The following is a 16,823-nucleotide window of genomic DNA, read 5'->3' as shown; positions in this document are numbered from 1 at the left end:
AGCCCAGGAACTGATGAATTCATTGGCATCAAGCCTTTTCCTGCCAATTCTCAGGCCTGAGACTGGTGCACTTAGCCCAGCACTGGCCTGCCCCCTACTGGGAGAAATGTGACATGTAGGAGCCAAACCTTTCCATCTAAATCCTTCCTGTTTTTCTCTCTCTCATCAAAACCAAATATGTTAACACCAGCTGGTTATTTAAAGACTGACTAGGTGGCTGGCACACATAGTTATTGACTTCTACAGTCAACGACAATGATCAAATAATTCCTCCAGTATCATCACAGCTGGTGAACTGGTGGAACAGGGCTTTGAACCAGGTCTCTGCTCTGGAGCCCTTATTGTTCTTACACTGTCACAGCCCACAGAATTGCAGTAAAACATATGGTGGTGTTTTGAAGATTAAACGAAGCAATCTATATATATATATATATATATCACATAACACACTCAGTAAGCATTAACTAACATTATTTTCTGACTTGGAATATAGACAGAAAGCCTCATAAATGTAAGACTAAAAATGAAAGCCCATTTTATTATGCCTTTTACAAATTGCTTTCATTGGAGAGAAAATTCTATCAATTTAGACTATCCTACAAGATTGGAGATATCAGGTCTGCACAGCTCCATCCACTTAGGCCTTGCTTGGCACTTGTTACCTGTGGGGTAGACGCAGTTGGTGGGATGAGACTTGATGGTGCACAGCTGCCACCCATGTGCCTGCCCAGGGCTCCCCTGCCAGTGGCTCAGCCGCCCCCCCCCACACACACACACAACGTGTCTGCCTGTCTCTGCAGGTGATCCTGGATCTGTCCCAGTACCAAGGTATCCCTGTGCGCAGGGTCCTGAACACAGAGGCCGATGCGGTCAGCAAGTTTGGTGTCACAGACTTTCCATCCTGCTACCTGCTGTTACGGAATGGCACTGCTTCACGGGTCCCCGTGTGAGTGTCTCTCTATCCTCCCTGGGTTCAGCCTTCTTTCCTGCCTAGAGAGGCTGCCTGCCTTTCACAGTGGCTGGCATAGTCTTTCTCCCATAATTCTTTGTCTGAGGAGGCCAAGGTTCAGCGAGGCACACCCTGGGCAGGAGAAGCAGATGTCTGTCTGTCCAGTGGGAGCAGGCTCTGCAGCCAGGACACTGGCCCCAGGCTCTGACCCAGGCCCCAGCTCTAGTCCCCAGCTCCAGTCCTGTCTCAGGCCCTCGCAGCCCTGTTCCCCACAACCCTGGCCCTATTCCCTGCCCCACTCTGAGCGCAGACTTGTTGGCAGGCTGCAGGGCTGGCAGGCACTCAAATATGCCTGACCCTCCCTCCCTTTGGTTTTCTAATTGCAGAAAAGTTCATTAGGAGCCAGACAATAGCCAGTTCCAAAATGCCAAGAGAAAACAATCAGGCCGGCCTCAGCCCCTCTGTCACACTCCCGCTGCTGAATGGCCTGTTAAATGGCGCCAGATGGTGCCTTGGTGCCCTCCCTGGGCAGATGATTGATGCCAGCCCGGCCCTGCAGGCAGGAGCTTGAGGGCCGGGGAGACCCAGGCTTGCCTTAGTGCCCAATGGATGACTCCCCAGGGCCATTAGTGCCACTGTGACCAAGGCCAGGCAGGGTGGCCACTAGCCTTCACCCGGTCTGATCCATAGCCAGCACTGGGCCAGCCTTGTCAGAGACTTCTCCCCAGGGAGGGAGTATAGTGGCCTCAAGGGGACCAGAGGGGCAGAAAGTGCCAGAAGAGGAGGCATTGTTTCCTCACTCAGAGTTGGTGGAGGGGAAAATTATTTGTGACGATGCTGCTTCCTAGCCATCTGCTCATGGATAAACACTGGGCCAGGACAGCGGAGTGGAAAGCGATGCTTTCCGATGCCAGTTCCCCTGGGGCCCGTCACACGGCTGCTGTTCTTCACAGCCTTCCTTCCAGGTGTCCCTGCCCAGGGGATGTCTCCTACCCTTGAGGACTCCTTTCTATCAGAAGAGAGAGAACGCCAAAGGATTACTCAAAGACTTGAGAATTGAGGTGGTTTCATGTTGTTGCTATATATATAAATTATAAATTCATCTATATGTATATGAATTTCTATATGTGTGTGTGTGTGTCTGTGTATTACCTATCAAAGTCCCTTGGGTTCCTTGGGGAGTAATGTTAACTCATGGAGCAAGCTGTGAGCTCAGCCACCACTTCACAGTGTGGCCTCTGGGCAAGGTAGCCAAGCCATCCTGTCCCAGGGCAGAGTCAGCACTGAACCCCAGGGCTGCATGGTCTTCTGGGTGCTCAGAGCAGGATGAGGAATTTGGGGCCTGGCTCATTTACCAGATGGCACTTGGACAGCAGACTGGTGTCAGAAAGTTTTTCTGCAACTTGAGAGTGAATGGAAACGCTAACACGAGGCACAGGTGCCTCGATTTTGACCTCAATGAGGACCAGACCGAACCGAGTTCAGGTAGTTCTCAATAAACCTTCTGTCAGAGGAGCCACCTGCCTCTCCTCTTGCCACGAAGCATCTCTGGGGTTTTGTGGTCCGTCACTCACCGCCTCCCCTGTGGCTTTCTCTCTCCTCACAGGCTGGTGGAATCCAGGCCCTTCTACACGGCATACCTGCAGAGGCTCTCCACTGGCACCAGGATGACTCCCCCAACCACGGTTGTGCCAGTCACCCCTAAAGCAATTGCTCCCACTGTTTGGAAAGTTGCAGATCGGTAAGGCCAGGCCCTGTCCTCATCATCCCTTCCCTGCCCAGCCTTTGTCCTGACCGCAGGCCTCCTTCATTCCACACTCTGTTCCTTGTCATGAGCTTAGCTCATGCCATCCTAGCTCCAGACCCTCTGAGGGCTGACCTGGCCTCTGTGAAAAGTCTTAGCTGTGTCGTGGCACCCTAGGGAGCATAGACCGTACTCATTTCATAATGGAATGAAGACTTTCTAATGTTTATAGTCCTTAGACTGAAATCTGTGCAAGAACAAGCAGAATCAGCTTTAATGGATATTGGTGGCTCGAAACCAACTTCCTACCCAAGCAATCATTTCCTCAGCAAATCTTTTTTAGTATCTGCTCCATGCTAGGCTCTATGAATAGGGATGCATATGGATATGCAGTCCCTGCCCACACAGTTTACAGTCCCTTCACAGCATCCCTCCTAAGAAGGCACCAGGCTCATTTGAATGCCCGTGGTGTTGGGGAGCTCACTACTGTCTGAGATAGGCTGTATCTTTGTGCACAGTTGTTAGCATAAGCCTCCTTGGCTCTGCTCTGTGATAGAATTCCTGCTTTCTGGGCAGAGAGACGGGCAGTCGACCTCTTGTTCTGATGCTCAGCTGCATACCAGGTGGAAATGGCTGACCAGGGAGCTGGGTGCGCATCAGGAAGTGGCCTCCACTGGGGGGGCCAGCACAAGAGAATTGGAGAAGAAAGGGTCTTCCAATTTCCAGAAGGATTTTGCATCCTAGCCTGAGGGACTTTAAGGATGGATGGTGCTAATAGGGAGATTTTTAGTAAATCAGGGAAGAAGGAGAGACCAAGAGATGGGAGTGGTCATTGTCATTATTCAAATTATGATTATTCTCATCATTCAACTACTTGTGGTAGCTGACACTGGCTGTATGTGCCAAGCTCTGTGCCAGGCCCCTTCATGCATTATCTCCTTCAGTCATGAGGCTGCTCCTCAAGGCAAAACACAGAATGGAGAGGTAAACTAGGCCCAAGGACCAAAGTGGAGCACAGCGAGGGGACCTAACCACGAGGATAAAACACAGGTGGTCACAGTGCTCACCATTAGCTGACCTCTTGGCTCCCTACTTTAGGAGGTGGGGTGGGGAACAGAGCCATTAGTTCATTTACTTCATTAGGTGAGGTGACTGAGGTCCAGAGATGTAGATTGAGTTCCCCAAGCTTCCAGCGCCAATTCGCTGCAGAAGTGAAGTCTGGCCTCAGGCCTATGGAGAAAGAGGGTGGAGAAGCCAGCACCCCTGAGCCCAAACCCTACTGAGCCTGGAGCCATAGCCTTCTGCCAGGCTGTGGGATGGGGCCCGACCTGCCACTCAGGTCTGGCAACTTCCAGGATATAAATAGATAAATAAATATAAGCATCACTTCCTGTCCTACCCCCTTGTAGGATAGCCAAACCCTAGGTCTTTGAAAGTAGCTTTTTCAGAGCCATGTTGAGTGGGAGCACCTAAGAGTCTGTTTGTCCCTAGGGGTCTTTGCCCAGAACAGATGAAGCCCCGCCCTTTTCCAGTAACCTGATTAAATCACCTTTAGTGAGTCCTGGGAGGGGGGCCCTGAGCCTGCAGGGGGAACCCCTACTCTGTGCCGGGAGTTACTGAGAGACTTATATTTGTGCTTCTGTTTCATCTTCTCAGCAGCCTACTTGTGAGTAATTTGTTTATCCTCATTTTACAGATGAGGTTCAGAGAAGTTAAGTAATTTACCCACTGTCACACAGCTAGCTACTGGCAGAGCCAAGTGCTGACTTCTAGGACCCTGACCATCAGCAGTGCCCTCCTCTTCTCTCCTTTAGTCCAGGGTGATCCTCCCCAGCCCTGTCCTATGGCTAACACCCCTGTTTTTCTCTGCCTCCCTCTGGATTCTCAGCTCCAAGATCTACATGGCTGACCTGGAATCTGCACTACACTACATCCTTCGGGTCGAAGTGGGCAAGTTCTCTGTCCTGGAGGGTCCGCGCCTAGTGGCCCTGAAAAAGTTTATGGCAGTGCTGGCCCAGGTGAGCAGGGCCCTGGATCCCCTGTCCGTGGGGCCCCACATAGGACCAGTGTGTGCATCCCTATGCAGGCCCTGTGCCAGCACGGAGGAGGCAGCGTGGCCCCTCCAGCTCATGGACCTCTGGCCACAGCATTCTCTGTCCACCAAGTACTGCTGCCCTGCAGATATACCCCACTATCAGGGACCGCTCCTCACTCTCCCCACTCTGCAGGGGCTGGGTAGAGAGATGCCCCAAGTCATAGGGCTGTTCCTAGCTGATTCTGTGACTGAAGCCTTGACTCCCTGAGTTCTCCACCTCATCCTGAGCCCAAGTATGGCCTCTTACTCCCTGCCATGGTCATGGGGAAAGCAGGACCCATGGACACCACAGCCCAGGAGACTTGTCCACATCTCTCTTCATGCCCAGACACTGCCCATAGACCCAAAGTTGGGCCCAGATCCCTGACTCAAGCATGCTTTCTAGTCATGATTTCCTGGTAAGGTGACCACCCAGTGAGGTGTACCTCCTGCTTGTTGAAGGCAGGAGCATATCATTAGGAGGCATTTAATCTTCCTATTTCCTCTGCAGAGTGGCAAGTATTTCTCACCCCCATACCCCCAATTTCAGAGGCTCAGGGAGTTCAAGTGGCTGATCTCAGGCCTCAGGACTTGAACCTGGGTCTTTTGCTCCAGTGCCTATGTCTCTCCTCTGCCTTGCTCCTTCCTTGTCTCTGAGGTTAGCTATGGCTGCCTCTCCCCTCTCCACCTGCCTTCCTCTCCCTCCCTGCATCCATCCTTCCAGTTCCAGATCCATTGCTACCGCTGGCCTACTTAAAACCCAAGGCGACCGAGGGCTGCTGAGTCAGGTGTGGGCTGTGCTCCCTCTCAGACCCTGACTGCTGACTCAGCCACTTCAATCCCTGGTGCCAGGTCTTTCAGCCCGTCCTTCTGGGCACAGGTCTGTTGGCAGCTGGGGCTCCTTCTGGGGCAGATCTTTGTCTTCCCGGGAGCTGCCTGCCAACCTAGTCCCTCTTCCCCTCCTCTCCAGGCCACCTGGTGTAGTCACACTCGTGTGTGATTATACTGAGAGACCCTGTGAGGTGACCAGTGCTGGTCACAGTACAGTTACAGTTGAAGGCAAAACAGAGCCCTGAGGTCCCACAGAGGGCCCTGTTCTTCTGCCCATTCTGATAATAGAGGCCTTTTCTCAGAGACCCTGCTTGGTCCCTAGGTCACTGAAACCTGAAGATGCTGGGCCAGAGAGTCAGAGGGGAAAGGTTCGTGACTGTTGTGTGTGCCATCCTCCTGTGTGACCTGTGAGAGGGAGCCCCAGAGTGCTTCCCCAGCAGCCCCCAACCCCCAGGCCACTTAGAAGGAACCATTCCAGGGAAGTTGTTTCTTGTGGGTTTCTCAAACCTCTCAGCTGTACTCAAAGCTGTCTTTGTTTGGCCCTGCTGTGAGGGAAAGATCCAGAAACCTGGGCAGAGGCCACAGCAGTACCCCCTCCTCGGTGCCTGCCACACTTCCGCCCTCAGCAAGTGCTGGCAAAGGGTTTGGGGTGAGGCAAAGGGTTTGCCAGGAGCTGGGCCTCTGAGGGCTCAGGGCTGGTGCTGGGGCAGAGCCAGAGGGAAGACAGGCCCCTGCAACAGCAGGAGAACAGTGGCCAGAGAGCACCTCCGCCAGAGGCTGTAGGGTTGTGGCTCGCCTCTTGGGAAACATTACTGAGCAGTATCGATAGCAGCAGCGGACATCTCCTGTGACTGCAGGGTGCTCTTAGTATTAGCTTGTGTTTCTCCTCAACTCCACGGAGTGGGCACTCATATTGCCCATAGAGAGGAAGCACAGGTTCAGAGAGATGAAGCCCCTTGTCCAAGGTCCTCCAGCAGGTGAATGGCTGAGCTGGGATCTGCACTGTGTCTCATCTAACCCATGCTCTTCCCACTATGTGCGTGGGGTCACTAAAAGTCCAAAGGATGGGTGATAATGCTCACTCTGTTGCTCAGCCCCAGGGAGCTGTAGGCCCTGGCAGGGTGCAGGCTTGAGGCAGGGGTCACTCCACAGGTCCTTTGGAGACCCTCTGGCTGCCCTCCTGAATCCCAGAGCTCCCTGCTCTCTGGCTTCCTCAGGGCAGCACTGGCCACTGGGTGGCGCGTGGACACCAGGGTTTCCCCACTCCCTGTGGCGGTGACTCCCTGCTGTCCGGAGCCCCCTAATTCATCCTTCCTCATGACACCACAGCCTTAGCAGGGGTAGGGTCCAAGTCAGGATGGTGGGCGAAGGTAAGGTCAGTGCGAAATGCTGACTTGAAGCTGTAAATCTTTGTTGCGAGGCAGAGGCTATGTGAGCTAAGAGGGAACGTGAAAGGCACTGGCTCTGTGGCCACTGGGGGGCGCTGTCCTGCCCAGGAGCTTTGATAAGATGCAGGGATTTTTCAGAACTGAAGCAGCTGCCAGGTTTTTCTGTTTAGTGATCATCCTGTCTCCAGCTCTTTTCCTTCTTCAAGCATCTCTGTTTCTCTTGGTGCTTTTCTCTGCCCCACTGCTGTTGCTGCGTTCCTCCCTCTCCCTTACCCCTACCCCCACCCCCTTGTGTGTCTGCAGGCACACACACATGCACACGCGCACACACACACACATCTGTCCTTCTCCCTGGGGTCCTTGTGGTTTTAAAGTGCTGATACTAATCAGATTTGAGTTGACTTATTGTCAGAGCAGCTTTTCATGTTCCTCAGAGAGGACTGGGAGTTACCATCAAGATTGGGATCTTGGCTATAAGCCGCCAGGCTGCCCTGGCCCCACTGGCAGCCTGTAGAATACAAATGGAAAGGCCCTTTGCCAGTCTAGCCCCACTGGTGAGTTAGTCAGCAAGTCAGTGGTTCTACAGAACCTCGCCTGAAATGCGGACGGGTGGCCAGCCTGCCCAGCGGCCCTGGGAGGCACCTCACAGGCTCAGCCTGCCTCCCAGCGGCCTCCAGAGGGGCAGCCCTCCCCACCCAGGCCTATTTAGAGTTGCCCCCAGCCCCAGCCTTCCCAGGTGCCCCAGAGTGAGGGTGGGGAGGAACCCATACTTGTGTCTTAGGCAGAATGTTTCCCTGGTGATTTGGGGGTTTTGCCTCGACCGGCTTCCACCTAGCCCCCACCCTCTCCAGGCATGGGTGTCTGGGAGAATCGTGTTTTATGCTCTGCCTTCCACTTGTCCCTCCCACAGTACTTCCCTGGCCAGCCCTTGGTCAAGAACTTCCTGCACTCCACACATAACTGGCTTAAGAGGCAGCAGAGAAAGAAAATTCCCTACGAGTTCTTTAAAACTGCCCTGGACAACAGGAAGGAGGTGAGTCTGGGGAGCATCTGCAGATCTCCTGCTGTCCTCCGTATCTGTGGGAAGGGGAGGCATTAACCCTGCACTGCTGGCCTTAGCAACTTGCAGGAAGGACGATGTCTGGGTCTCCGTGGGGCTTTCCTCCCGGCGCTAGTGGAAGGGAGATGTCCCCGTTTCACGGGTGAAGATACTGAGGCCAACTTGTGTAAGGTCACACAGCAGGAGGTGGGCAGGCTGGGGCTTTAGCTGATTGGGAGATGCCAGCGGTAAGAGTCTCTCCGTTGCCTCCAAGCACACCTCAGCTGGCTTCTCTGGCCCTCACCAGGGGCACCTTTCTGGGCTCCTCCTCTTATTTGCAAAGGGAGACCTCTATGTGCCCTGCAGACACCCCAAACCTTACAGAGCGTCAAAACTGGAAGGGAACTCAGAGATCATCCCCATTCTACAGAGGGGACATAGAGACTAGACAAGGGCGTGACTTCGTCTGTATCCCACGGTATCAGAGCTGCTGCCCCTTTGATGGTGTGGCCAATGGGAGGGAAATGCCACCCACCAGGTGAAGGGCTGAGAGAGGGACCTTATTTGAGTGTGCTGAGCTTTGAGTTTTCTGGAAGCTTCTCTCCTGCCTCCCATCCCAGCCCTTTCTCCTCCACTCATGCTGCTGTATGTCTCTTAGAGTGCTGTGCTTGCCAAGAAGGTGAACTGGGTTGGCTGCCAGGGGAGTGAGCCACACTTCCGGGGCTTTCCCTGCTCCCTGTGGGTCCTCTTCCACTTCCTGACTGTGCAGGCCGCTCGGCAAGATGTGGACCACTCACAGGAGACAGGTGAGTCTGGGGCTATGCATCCTGTGGTTTGGCCCAGCCCAACCTGCCCTCTGCGGGCTCCCAGCTGAAGGCCAGGATTTGCCATTGGCACTCATGACCCACAGAACCAGAAGGGGGAGGGCCTGGAGGAGCCACCAGCCCTAGCCCCTGCCCTGGGGGGTGCCTGGCAAGGAGACATCAGTGTCCTGAGGCTTCTTGCCAGCTTCCTTAGAACCCCAAGCTTGCTTGTTTTCAGCCTTCATGAAAAATCTGTGCTTTTACTCTTTATATTCCTGTGAAGAAAAGAACTGTGTCTATTTCAAAGTTCACAAGCTGGTGTCATGCACTTTCAGCGGTCTTACTGTTTCCCACTGAAAAATCATTTTCTTGGGAAAACGTGTTGTCCCTCCTACCCTGTTCTCTCCCCCAAACCAGGCAAATGCTTTCTGCACCCCACATGCTCTTTCCCCCATGGTAACGATTAGCAGGGCCTCCGGTTCAGTCCACGTTCACTGAGGAACTAGGTTGTACCAGGCCCTGGCTTGGCCAGAAGGACACAGGCCATGTTCTCAGTGGACTGACTGAGGACAGGTAGGTGGAGAGGTGCGCGCAGGGCTGGAGCCCTGGGGGAGAGGAGCTGCAGCTGTCAGGAAGAGCAGGCAGCGGTAAGTTGAGAGTGGATGGGTGAATAGAAGCTGAGCTAGGAGGGAGCATCCCCACCAAGGCAGACCACAGAAGAGGAGCTGCTGGAGGTACCGGATGGCCTGTCATTCCGTCAGCCAGTGTCTTTGGAGAGTCCCCAAGATGCCAGCTCAGCTAGAGGGATGGGTCCAATGCTAAATGGGCAAAGTCGCTGCCTCCAGGGGACAGTATTCCAGAGGCAGACTGACCACACAGATAGCTCACGTCAGCTGCCATGACGGGTGCTGTGAAGACAGGACAAGGTGGTGTGGGGGACAGGTTGGGAGGGGTGCTGTATGGGGACAGTGTGACTGGGTTAGGCTTCTCTATGGGGCGACCCAGTGTTGAGTGTGGCAGGTGAGAGGGAAGCAGCATGGATACCTGGGAAGAGAGCCTTCTAGGATGTATGAGTTTGCTGGGGCTACCATAACAAAGTAGCCCATCATGGTGGCCTAAACAGCAGAAATTAATTTTCTTGCAATTTGGAAAGTCCAAGGCAAGATTGGTTTCTGCTGAGTCCTCTCCTTGGTTTGTGACCTTCTGCTCCCTGTGTCATCATGTGGTCTTCACACTGTGTGTCGGTGACTAAAGTTCTTAGAAGGACACCAGTCATATTGGCTTAGGACCCGCTCTTGTGAAGTCATTTTAACTTAATCACTTCTTTCAAGGCCCTATGTCCAAATAGTCCCCATCTGAGATGCTTGGAATTGGGGCTTCAACTTATGAATGTTGCGGGGCCCACTTCAACCTGTAACGCAGCTCAAGAACTAGCAAAAGCAGAGAACTAGTCTGGCATGTTAGCAACACCGAAAGGAGATGAGTGGGAGAGCTTGGGGGTGAGGCGGTGTGGCTGGAGAGGGAGGCAGGGTGGAGGGCAGTACGTGCACTGCACTGAGGTCCCGGCGAGGGAAGGGTTCGGGCTTCGGTTTCAGCCTTGTGAGAAACTCCTGGCGAGTTTAAGCAAGGAAGTGACACAGATGATTCATGCTCCAGAAAGATTACTGGGTAGAAAGTAGACAACAGTGGGATGAGAGGGAAACAGGGCAGCCAGTTTGGAAGTTGTGCAACTAGTCCAGGAGAGGCAGCAGGAGCCCACACTTGAGCTGTGGGTGTGCAGGTGGGAACAGAGGTACGACTTGGGGGTATTTTGAAGGTCACGCTGATGTGACCTGGTGGTGGGTGGGTAGAGAGTACGCCGGACCAGGACTCAGGATGAGTTGTCTGTCAAGCAGCTGCTGGTCCTGGGAAGGGCACAGGAGTGTGGGGAGGAGGTTAGGGGAAGAGCAGAATTATGGTCTGCTCTGTGCCTGCTGAGATCTGCATGGAGATGTAGACAGGTGAGTCTGGGCTTCCGGGAGGGGTCCAGAATGGAGCTGTCAGCACTGTGGCCACTGGCATGTAGATGACAGAGTCAGGGGGCCAGACGGGCTCGCTGGTGGCCAGGCAAAGTGCTGAAGGCCGAGCCTGGGCACTGCGGGAGCCCTACCTCAGCTCAAGGGTCGGGGGCCAGCGAAAGAGGTGAAGGGAGCAGCCATGACAATTTCAAAAGGGTTCTTAAAGTCAAACATTTTGAGAAGGAGGATGCTTCAAGTTTTGGGGACCTCCAGAGTCAAATGTTTCAAGCTGAGTGGATGTTGTTGTGCTGCTGGAGGTACTCCAAGAGGAGGAGCTGTCTGGCAGGAACTGTTCCAGGGAGTAGAGGAGAGAAAGGCCAGGTTGGATTAAGCTGAGGAGAGCAAAGCATTGGAGATGATGGAGCGGTATTGGGGTGTTGGGCTCAGAGTGGTGCTCCCCTCTCTCCTGCAGCCAAGGCCCAGAGAAAGGATTTCCTTCTTTCTTTCTTTCTTTCTTTCTTTTCTTTCTTTCTTTCTTTCTTTCTTTCTTTCTTTCTTTCTTTCTTTCTTTCTTTCTTTCTTTCTTTCTTTCTTTCTTTCTTTCTTTCTTTCTTTCTTTCTTTCTTTCTTTCTTTCTTTCTTTCTTTCTTTCTTTCTTTCTTTCTTTCTTTCGATTTATTTATTAATGCACACAAGAACTGGGGTACAGGACAGAGGTGTGGGGGGTAAGAGGATTCACCAGAGACAGAGTGGGGAGCAGAGCAGGCAGACTGATGAAATACACTGCTGAGGGGAGCAGTGGGCGAGTCAGGAGAGGTCTGCTGTGCCATGAGGTCTGCAGCTCCCTGGCCAGGGATCGAACTCGAGCTGCAGAGGCTGCGGATTGCTTCCAGCGCTGCGCTCAACCCCTTGTGCCACCAAGGAGGTCTGGGATTTCTTTCTCATGACTATTTTTAATATGGGATGACCCCCTATTAAAGGGGAAATAAATGATGCAGTAAAGAAAGAACATATTTATAGGAGTGAAGTCCTAGAGGAGGCGGGAAGGGGTGAGGTGCAGAGGACAAGGGCACAGGAAGTGATAAGAACTGCTGCAGGGTAGGCGGTGAGTGGGGGGAGAGGGGGCGGGCAGGAGGGATGACCAGGATGGATGCATGAGAAGGTGGAGCTGAGGTATGAGGCAAGAAACAGGTTTGGGCCAAAAGTTTCCAGGGATGATGGTGTGGGGAGCAGTGGTAAGTGGCCAGAGAGCTGGTGCTGGGGTCCTAGTGAATGCGGGGTGAGGCAGGGGCTGACTGCTGAAGGGCTGGAGCTTTCATAAAAAGGAGAGACATTTCTGAAGCCACCATCAGCAGGGAGAATGCTGCCACCACCTTCAGCCCCTGAGGAATATGGAATGTGGGAGACAAAATGGTTTCAGGGCGGGGGCAATAGTGTTTCTCTAGGGAAGAGCGCAGACGTCCCAGCAATAGGGGATGGGGGATAGGGAGGGGGGGTGGGAGACATTAGGGGGTGCACCTGTTGGGGGTGCATCAGGATGCACTCCTATGAAATGTCCGAGGGAAGGGAGACCCCTGGGAGCCAGTCAGGAAGAAGCCCAAAGCAGGTGGGCACAGTGGGAGCCCAGGATGTGCTGATGGGCACTCGCCCCTGCCCGCTCTCCAGCCTCACAAAGAGCCCATGCGTTCTTCCGAGGACTGTAGACTTTATCCTGAGCGAGAGTAAGTGACGAGGGCCTGGGTGAGTGACTGAGAAGGGAACAGGGCCTTGGGAGTTTGGAAGGCGAGGTTCAACCTAGATGGAAGGTGGGGAGACAAGTGGGGAGACCCTGGGCTGGGATGCGGTGCAGGGGTGGCGTGGTGGGCTGTGCAGGGAATGTGGCAGGACCTGCAAGGGCAGGCAGCCCCTGACTCTGGCCACTGTCCCCTCTCCCCTGCAGCCAAGGCCCAGGAGGTCCTCCAGGCCATCCGGGGCTACGTTCGCTTCTTCTTCGGCTGCCAAGACTGCGCCAGCCACTTCGAGCAGATGGCTGCTGCCTCCATGCACAAAGTGGACAGTCCGAACAATGCTGTTCTCTGGCTCTGGTCCAGCCACAACAGGGTCAATAATCGCCTTGCAGGTAAGGAGAGTCCAGCGTCACCTACAGAGAGAGGCTGAGGTGGGGGAGCTTCCGAGTCTGGGGTCAGAGGGGGAGCTTCCAAGAGTCTGGGGTCAGAGGTGGGAGAGGGGATGCTCACTGTCCCCCAGATAACCCCGTAGCTAGACCCATTTTCTAGATGAAGAAAATGAGGCTTTGACATGCTAAGAGCCTGGTCTTTAATTCCATTGCTCGCTCTTGCCGCTGCACAGGGCCTTTCCTGTGGCCTATTGGCATCCCTCCCGTTTCCCCTACTCTGCCTTTTGTCTTTCCTGCTCTTTCTCAAAGTGATAAAAAGGAGAGAGCTGTGCTTTTCCACTTCCTGGAGGGGGAGGGTCTCGTGTTACAATGTCCTAGAAAAGACCAGAGACTAATTCCTACAGGGGAAGGCCTTGTCTTTCCACTGTCCCTCATATGCAGTGTTTTCTAGTCCAAGAGGCAAAAGCTTTAAACTCCAGGGGGTGACCAGAAGCTGGCGGTGGGGAGGGAGCCATCTGTGGACAACCGGCTGGTCTGTGGGGAGAGAGGTGGGAGGTGGGGCTGGGGCCTGGGGTGTGAGGCTAAAGGAGCTGAATGGAGCAGGTGCTGGTGCTGGTGGCTGTACTCGGTCTGGTCTCATGGGGCCTCCTGGTGGATTAAAAAGAAGACACGTGCCTGTCTCCTCCCACCCCGCCCCTGCCACCAAATGCTCCGTTTGACCCCCTAGCCCGTGACCTCCGCCGGCTCCCAGCTCCCCTCAGGACCCAGCTGCTCAGGGAGAGCCAGGAGCCTGGCCTCTCCTCAGGGCCGAAAGGAAGTTGGTGCTTTCACATCAAACTACTAACAACAATGAGCAGGTACAAACCGAGTGCTCATTTCACTGCTGCTTTTCACTGGACCCTTGGAATCTACTTGTTACCTACTCCACAAAATAACCACTGATTTTTACCTCACTTCCTGTGGCTTCTTCCTGGCCAGCAACTTATTCCCCCATATTAACCCTTGAGGGACTGTGCCTCCTGCAAGAGAGCTGGGCTGATGGCATTCCCCAGTGACCCTGGGCAAGCCTGGGGGCAGGCCCCGGAGCCCGGACCTGGCTGCATTGGGTCCCAACAGCATGAGGGTCAGAATGCCCTTTCCCCACCCATGTCCCTGGGGTCCCCACAGGCACCCCTCAGAGCCCATCTGAGGAGGAAACCACACCAACTCCTACTTGCCCCAGAGGGCTAGAGTGGGATAAAGGAGAACACCTGTGGAATTACCAGGCACCAACTCTTGTTTATAAAACCACTTCTCCTCTAAGTACAGAAGTAACATTTCATTACATAAAGCTCAGAAAATTTTAGAAAAAGAAAGAAATACTAGCAGGCCAACCAAAGCTTGCAAGACAGATGGTGCTGAGAGTTCCTGCCCTTCCATATCTGGCCCAGGGCTGCAAACCTGCAGTGGGTGAAGCCAGCTGGCCACCCATGGGTAAAGGTGGGGTGCTAGGGGCAGGGGCAGAGAGGAATCCTCCACTACCTGGGAGGTGCCATTGCTGAATCCCTTGGGCCAGGTGATGCACTGGTTTTTTAGCTGCCTGGCTCATACCTGTCCTTGTGAAGGGTTGTGGGAAGGCCTTTCTGCAGATGAGGAAGCTGGTGTTCTGAACAGAAGAGTAGGCCTGGGCTTTTGGGTGGGTCTGTTGTGTCATAGTTGGCCTTTGTGTGTTTCCCTCCCCAGGTACTCCCAGCGAGGACCCCCACTTCCCGAAGGTGCAGTGGCCAACCCGTGAACTCTGTTCCGCTTGTCACAATGAACTCCGGGGCCAGCCCGTGTGGGATCTGGGCAACACCCTCAGCTTCTTCAAGACCCACTTCTCCTGGAGCAACATCGTCCTGGACACTCCGACAGCTGGGCTGGACCCCCACCACAGTGCACCGAGGGCAGCAGCTGACCCAAAGCCAATGGCATTAGTACCGGTGGCTGGAAATTCTACTCTGGGCCCTGAGAAGGCTGAGATGACTGTAGAGCCAGGACCCAGAATCCCAGATTTTCTAGCAGAGAGCCTTGGGGTGAGCCACCCCCCAGAGATGCACACTGGCTTCCCTTTGACCAGCGCTGAGCCAGACCAAGGACCCCCTGAGCACATAGCAGAGCTTCAGATGGATGAGCCGGAACCCCCAAAAGGGCAGCGACGCTTGATGAAACGAGACACAAGAGCCATAATGCTGGCTGAGTTCCAGGCTGACAGGATCCCCAGGGGTCCTTTAGAGCTGAGGCAAGTGGGCCACAGCTCCAAGCAGCTGGTCAACATCCCTGACTGGGCGCCAGAGGCTAGGTCCATGCGGCGCCGAGGCCACTGGCTGCAGGTGCTGGGAGGAAACTTCTCCCACCTGGACATCAGCCTCTACATTGCTCTCTATTCCTTGTCCTTCCTGGGCCTGCTGGCCATGTATACCTACTTCCGGGCCAAGATGAGGGCCCTGAAGGGTCGTGCTGGCCACCCCACAGCCTGAACCATCCCACTGGGAGGGGACTGGGAAAAGAAGCTGCCATCCATGGTGCTCTTCCAGCTTCTTGGCCCACTTCCCCTTGCTCCTTGTCCAGGGAAATCCAAGAAAATTGTTGGTCCAGTGAACCCCTTTGGGCCTTGTGGAGTATTCCAGGGACATGCATAGAATTTAGGTTTTCTGAGAGCCCTGGGGGAGGACAGCCCTGGCAATTGGGTCGGGAAGCTCAGTCCCTGGCCTCTCAGCACCAAATGCCTCTTTTTCAGTTCATTTGAAGTCCTGCCTCATTCTTGCTGAAACTTCAGTGCCTCCTACTTGGTATTGGCTTAAACTGGAGCAAGTGAAGCCACAGTTTCCAAGGTTTCCCATCCCGAGGAGGGGCTAGAGGGCTGGAGTGCAGCTCCTTGTACAAGCTAGGGTTCTGCCCTTTGCTCCTTCTGGATGCAAAGGCCTCTCACCAGGGAAGGAGGGACAGCCCCTGACTGTCCAACCCACCCTGTGGCCTACCCACCCTCCAGCCTCTCAGACCCACTGGGCAGTTTGGCTTCAGAAGGGAGCCCAGAAGCTTCTGGAGGTCATGCTGGCCCCCTAGGTGAGGTGTGGGTCAGAGATTGTGGGAAGAGTGCCTATGACTGGCCCCTTCCCCAAGCCCCTGCTTCCGAAAGAGTGTAGGCAGAGTCGCTGCACAGCTGGCAGGTGACTGTCCCTGAGCTGGGGTCTGAAGGGTCGGATTGGCAGAACCTGATGAGAGGGTCATGTTGGGTCGAGGGAGGGAGCTTAAGAGGGTGGGAGATTGGGAGGTTGGGAGGTAGGGAGGTTGGGTTCTTTAGCTCTGTGCTTGGCAGTGAGAGATAGTGAAGTTCAGGAGAAAGATGGCTGCTTCAAATGTGCTTTGATTTCTCCCTTTAAGTCGCTGTCCTAACCCCTCTCAAGCTGGGTCTTTTATCTTTTGATTTTAGTGTTCACAGAGATGCTGACTTTGAATGTAGAGGGTGCTGGGTTGAGGGGAGTATCATCTCTCTAGAGGTCCCACCCTCGACATGTAGAGGTTACCAGGGTCAGTGGGACAATGGTGCCCTACATGTGTTTGATTTCAACTCCACCCCACTGATTGGGAGGTTGTAGAATAAATTATTTTTGTTAAGGCAAGACCAGTGTGTTCTTTAACTTGCTACTTGGAGACCTCGTACATGGAAGACTCGCAGAATCAAGCTGCCCCTGGAATCCAGCCCCATCTCACAGAGCTCCTGGCTTCCTTTGTCACAGCCCCTCTCTCTTAATGGGGGCCTGAACTTTGTCTCCCCAAGCCCTTCAGCCTCTATGTGCACCAGAGACAGACCTCCCTGGGGGACCTGGCACGTTGTTCCCTGTTCTGTTCAAGGAACCTTCC

At 54.2% G+C, this 16,823-nt stretch overlaps 1 protein-coding gene across 1 annotated transcript in view; it reads left to right on the top strand.

Moving 5' to 3' along the window:
- QSOX1 (quiescin sulfhydryl oxidase 1) overlaps positions 1-15,439 on the top strand; it is a gene marked incomplete at both ends in the record, with an annotated part of 35,483 nt that extends 20,044 nt beyond the window's left edge. The window contains 7 exons of the mRNA XM_084249477.1: positions 801-946; positions 2,556-2,690; positions 4,582-4,711; positions 7,897-8,019; positions 8,684-8,831; positions 12,765-12,944; positions 14,664-15,439. Coding sequence (XP_084105603.1) covers positions 801-946; positions 2,556-2,690; positions 4,582-4,711; positions 7,897-8,019; positions 8,684-8,831; positions 12,765-12,944; positions 14,664-15,439 — 1,638 coding nt within the window. The remainder of the gene's footprint in view (positions 1-800; positions 947-2,555; positions 2,691-4,581; positions 4,712-7,896; positions 8,020-8,683; positions 8,832-12,764; positions 12,945-14,663) is intronic.
- Positions 15,440-16,823: the final 1,384 nt, after the last annotated feature.

The sequence above is a fragment of the Talpa europaea genome (genome assembly GCF_964194135.1).
Source record: "Talpa europaea genome assembly, chromosome: 12".
NCBI classification, from domain to species: Eukaryota; Metazoa; Chordata; class Mammalia; order Eulipotyphla; family Talpidae; genus Talpa; species Talpa europaea.
The sequence above is the reverse complement of the archived record's forward strand: the minus strand, read 5'-3'. Positions and strand labels throughout refer to the sequence as shown.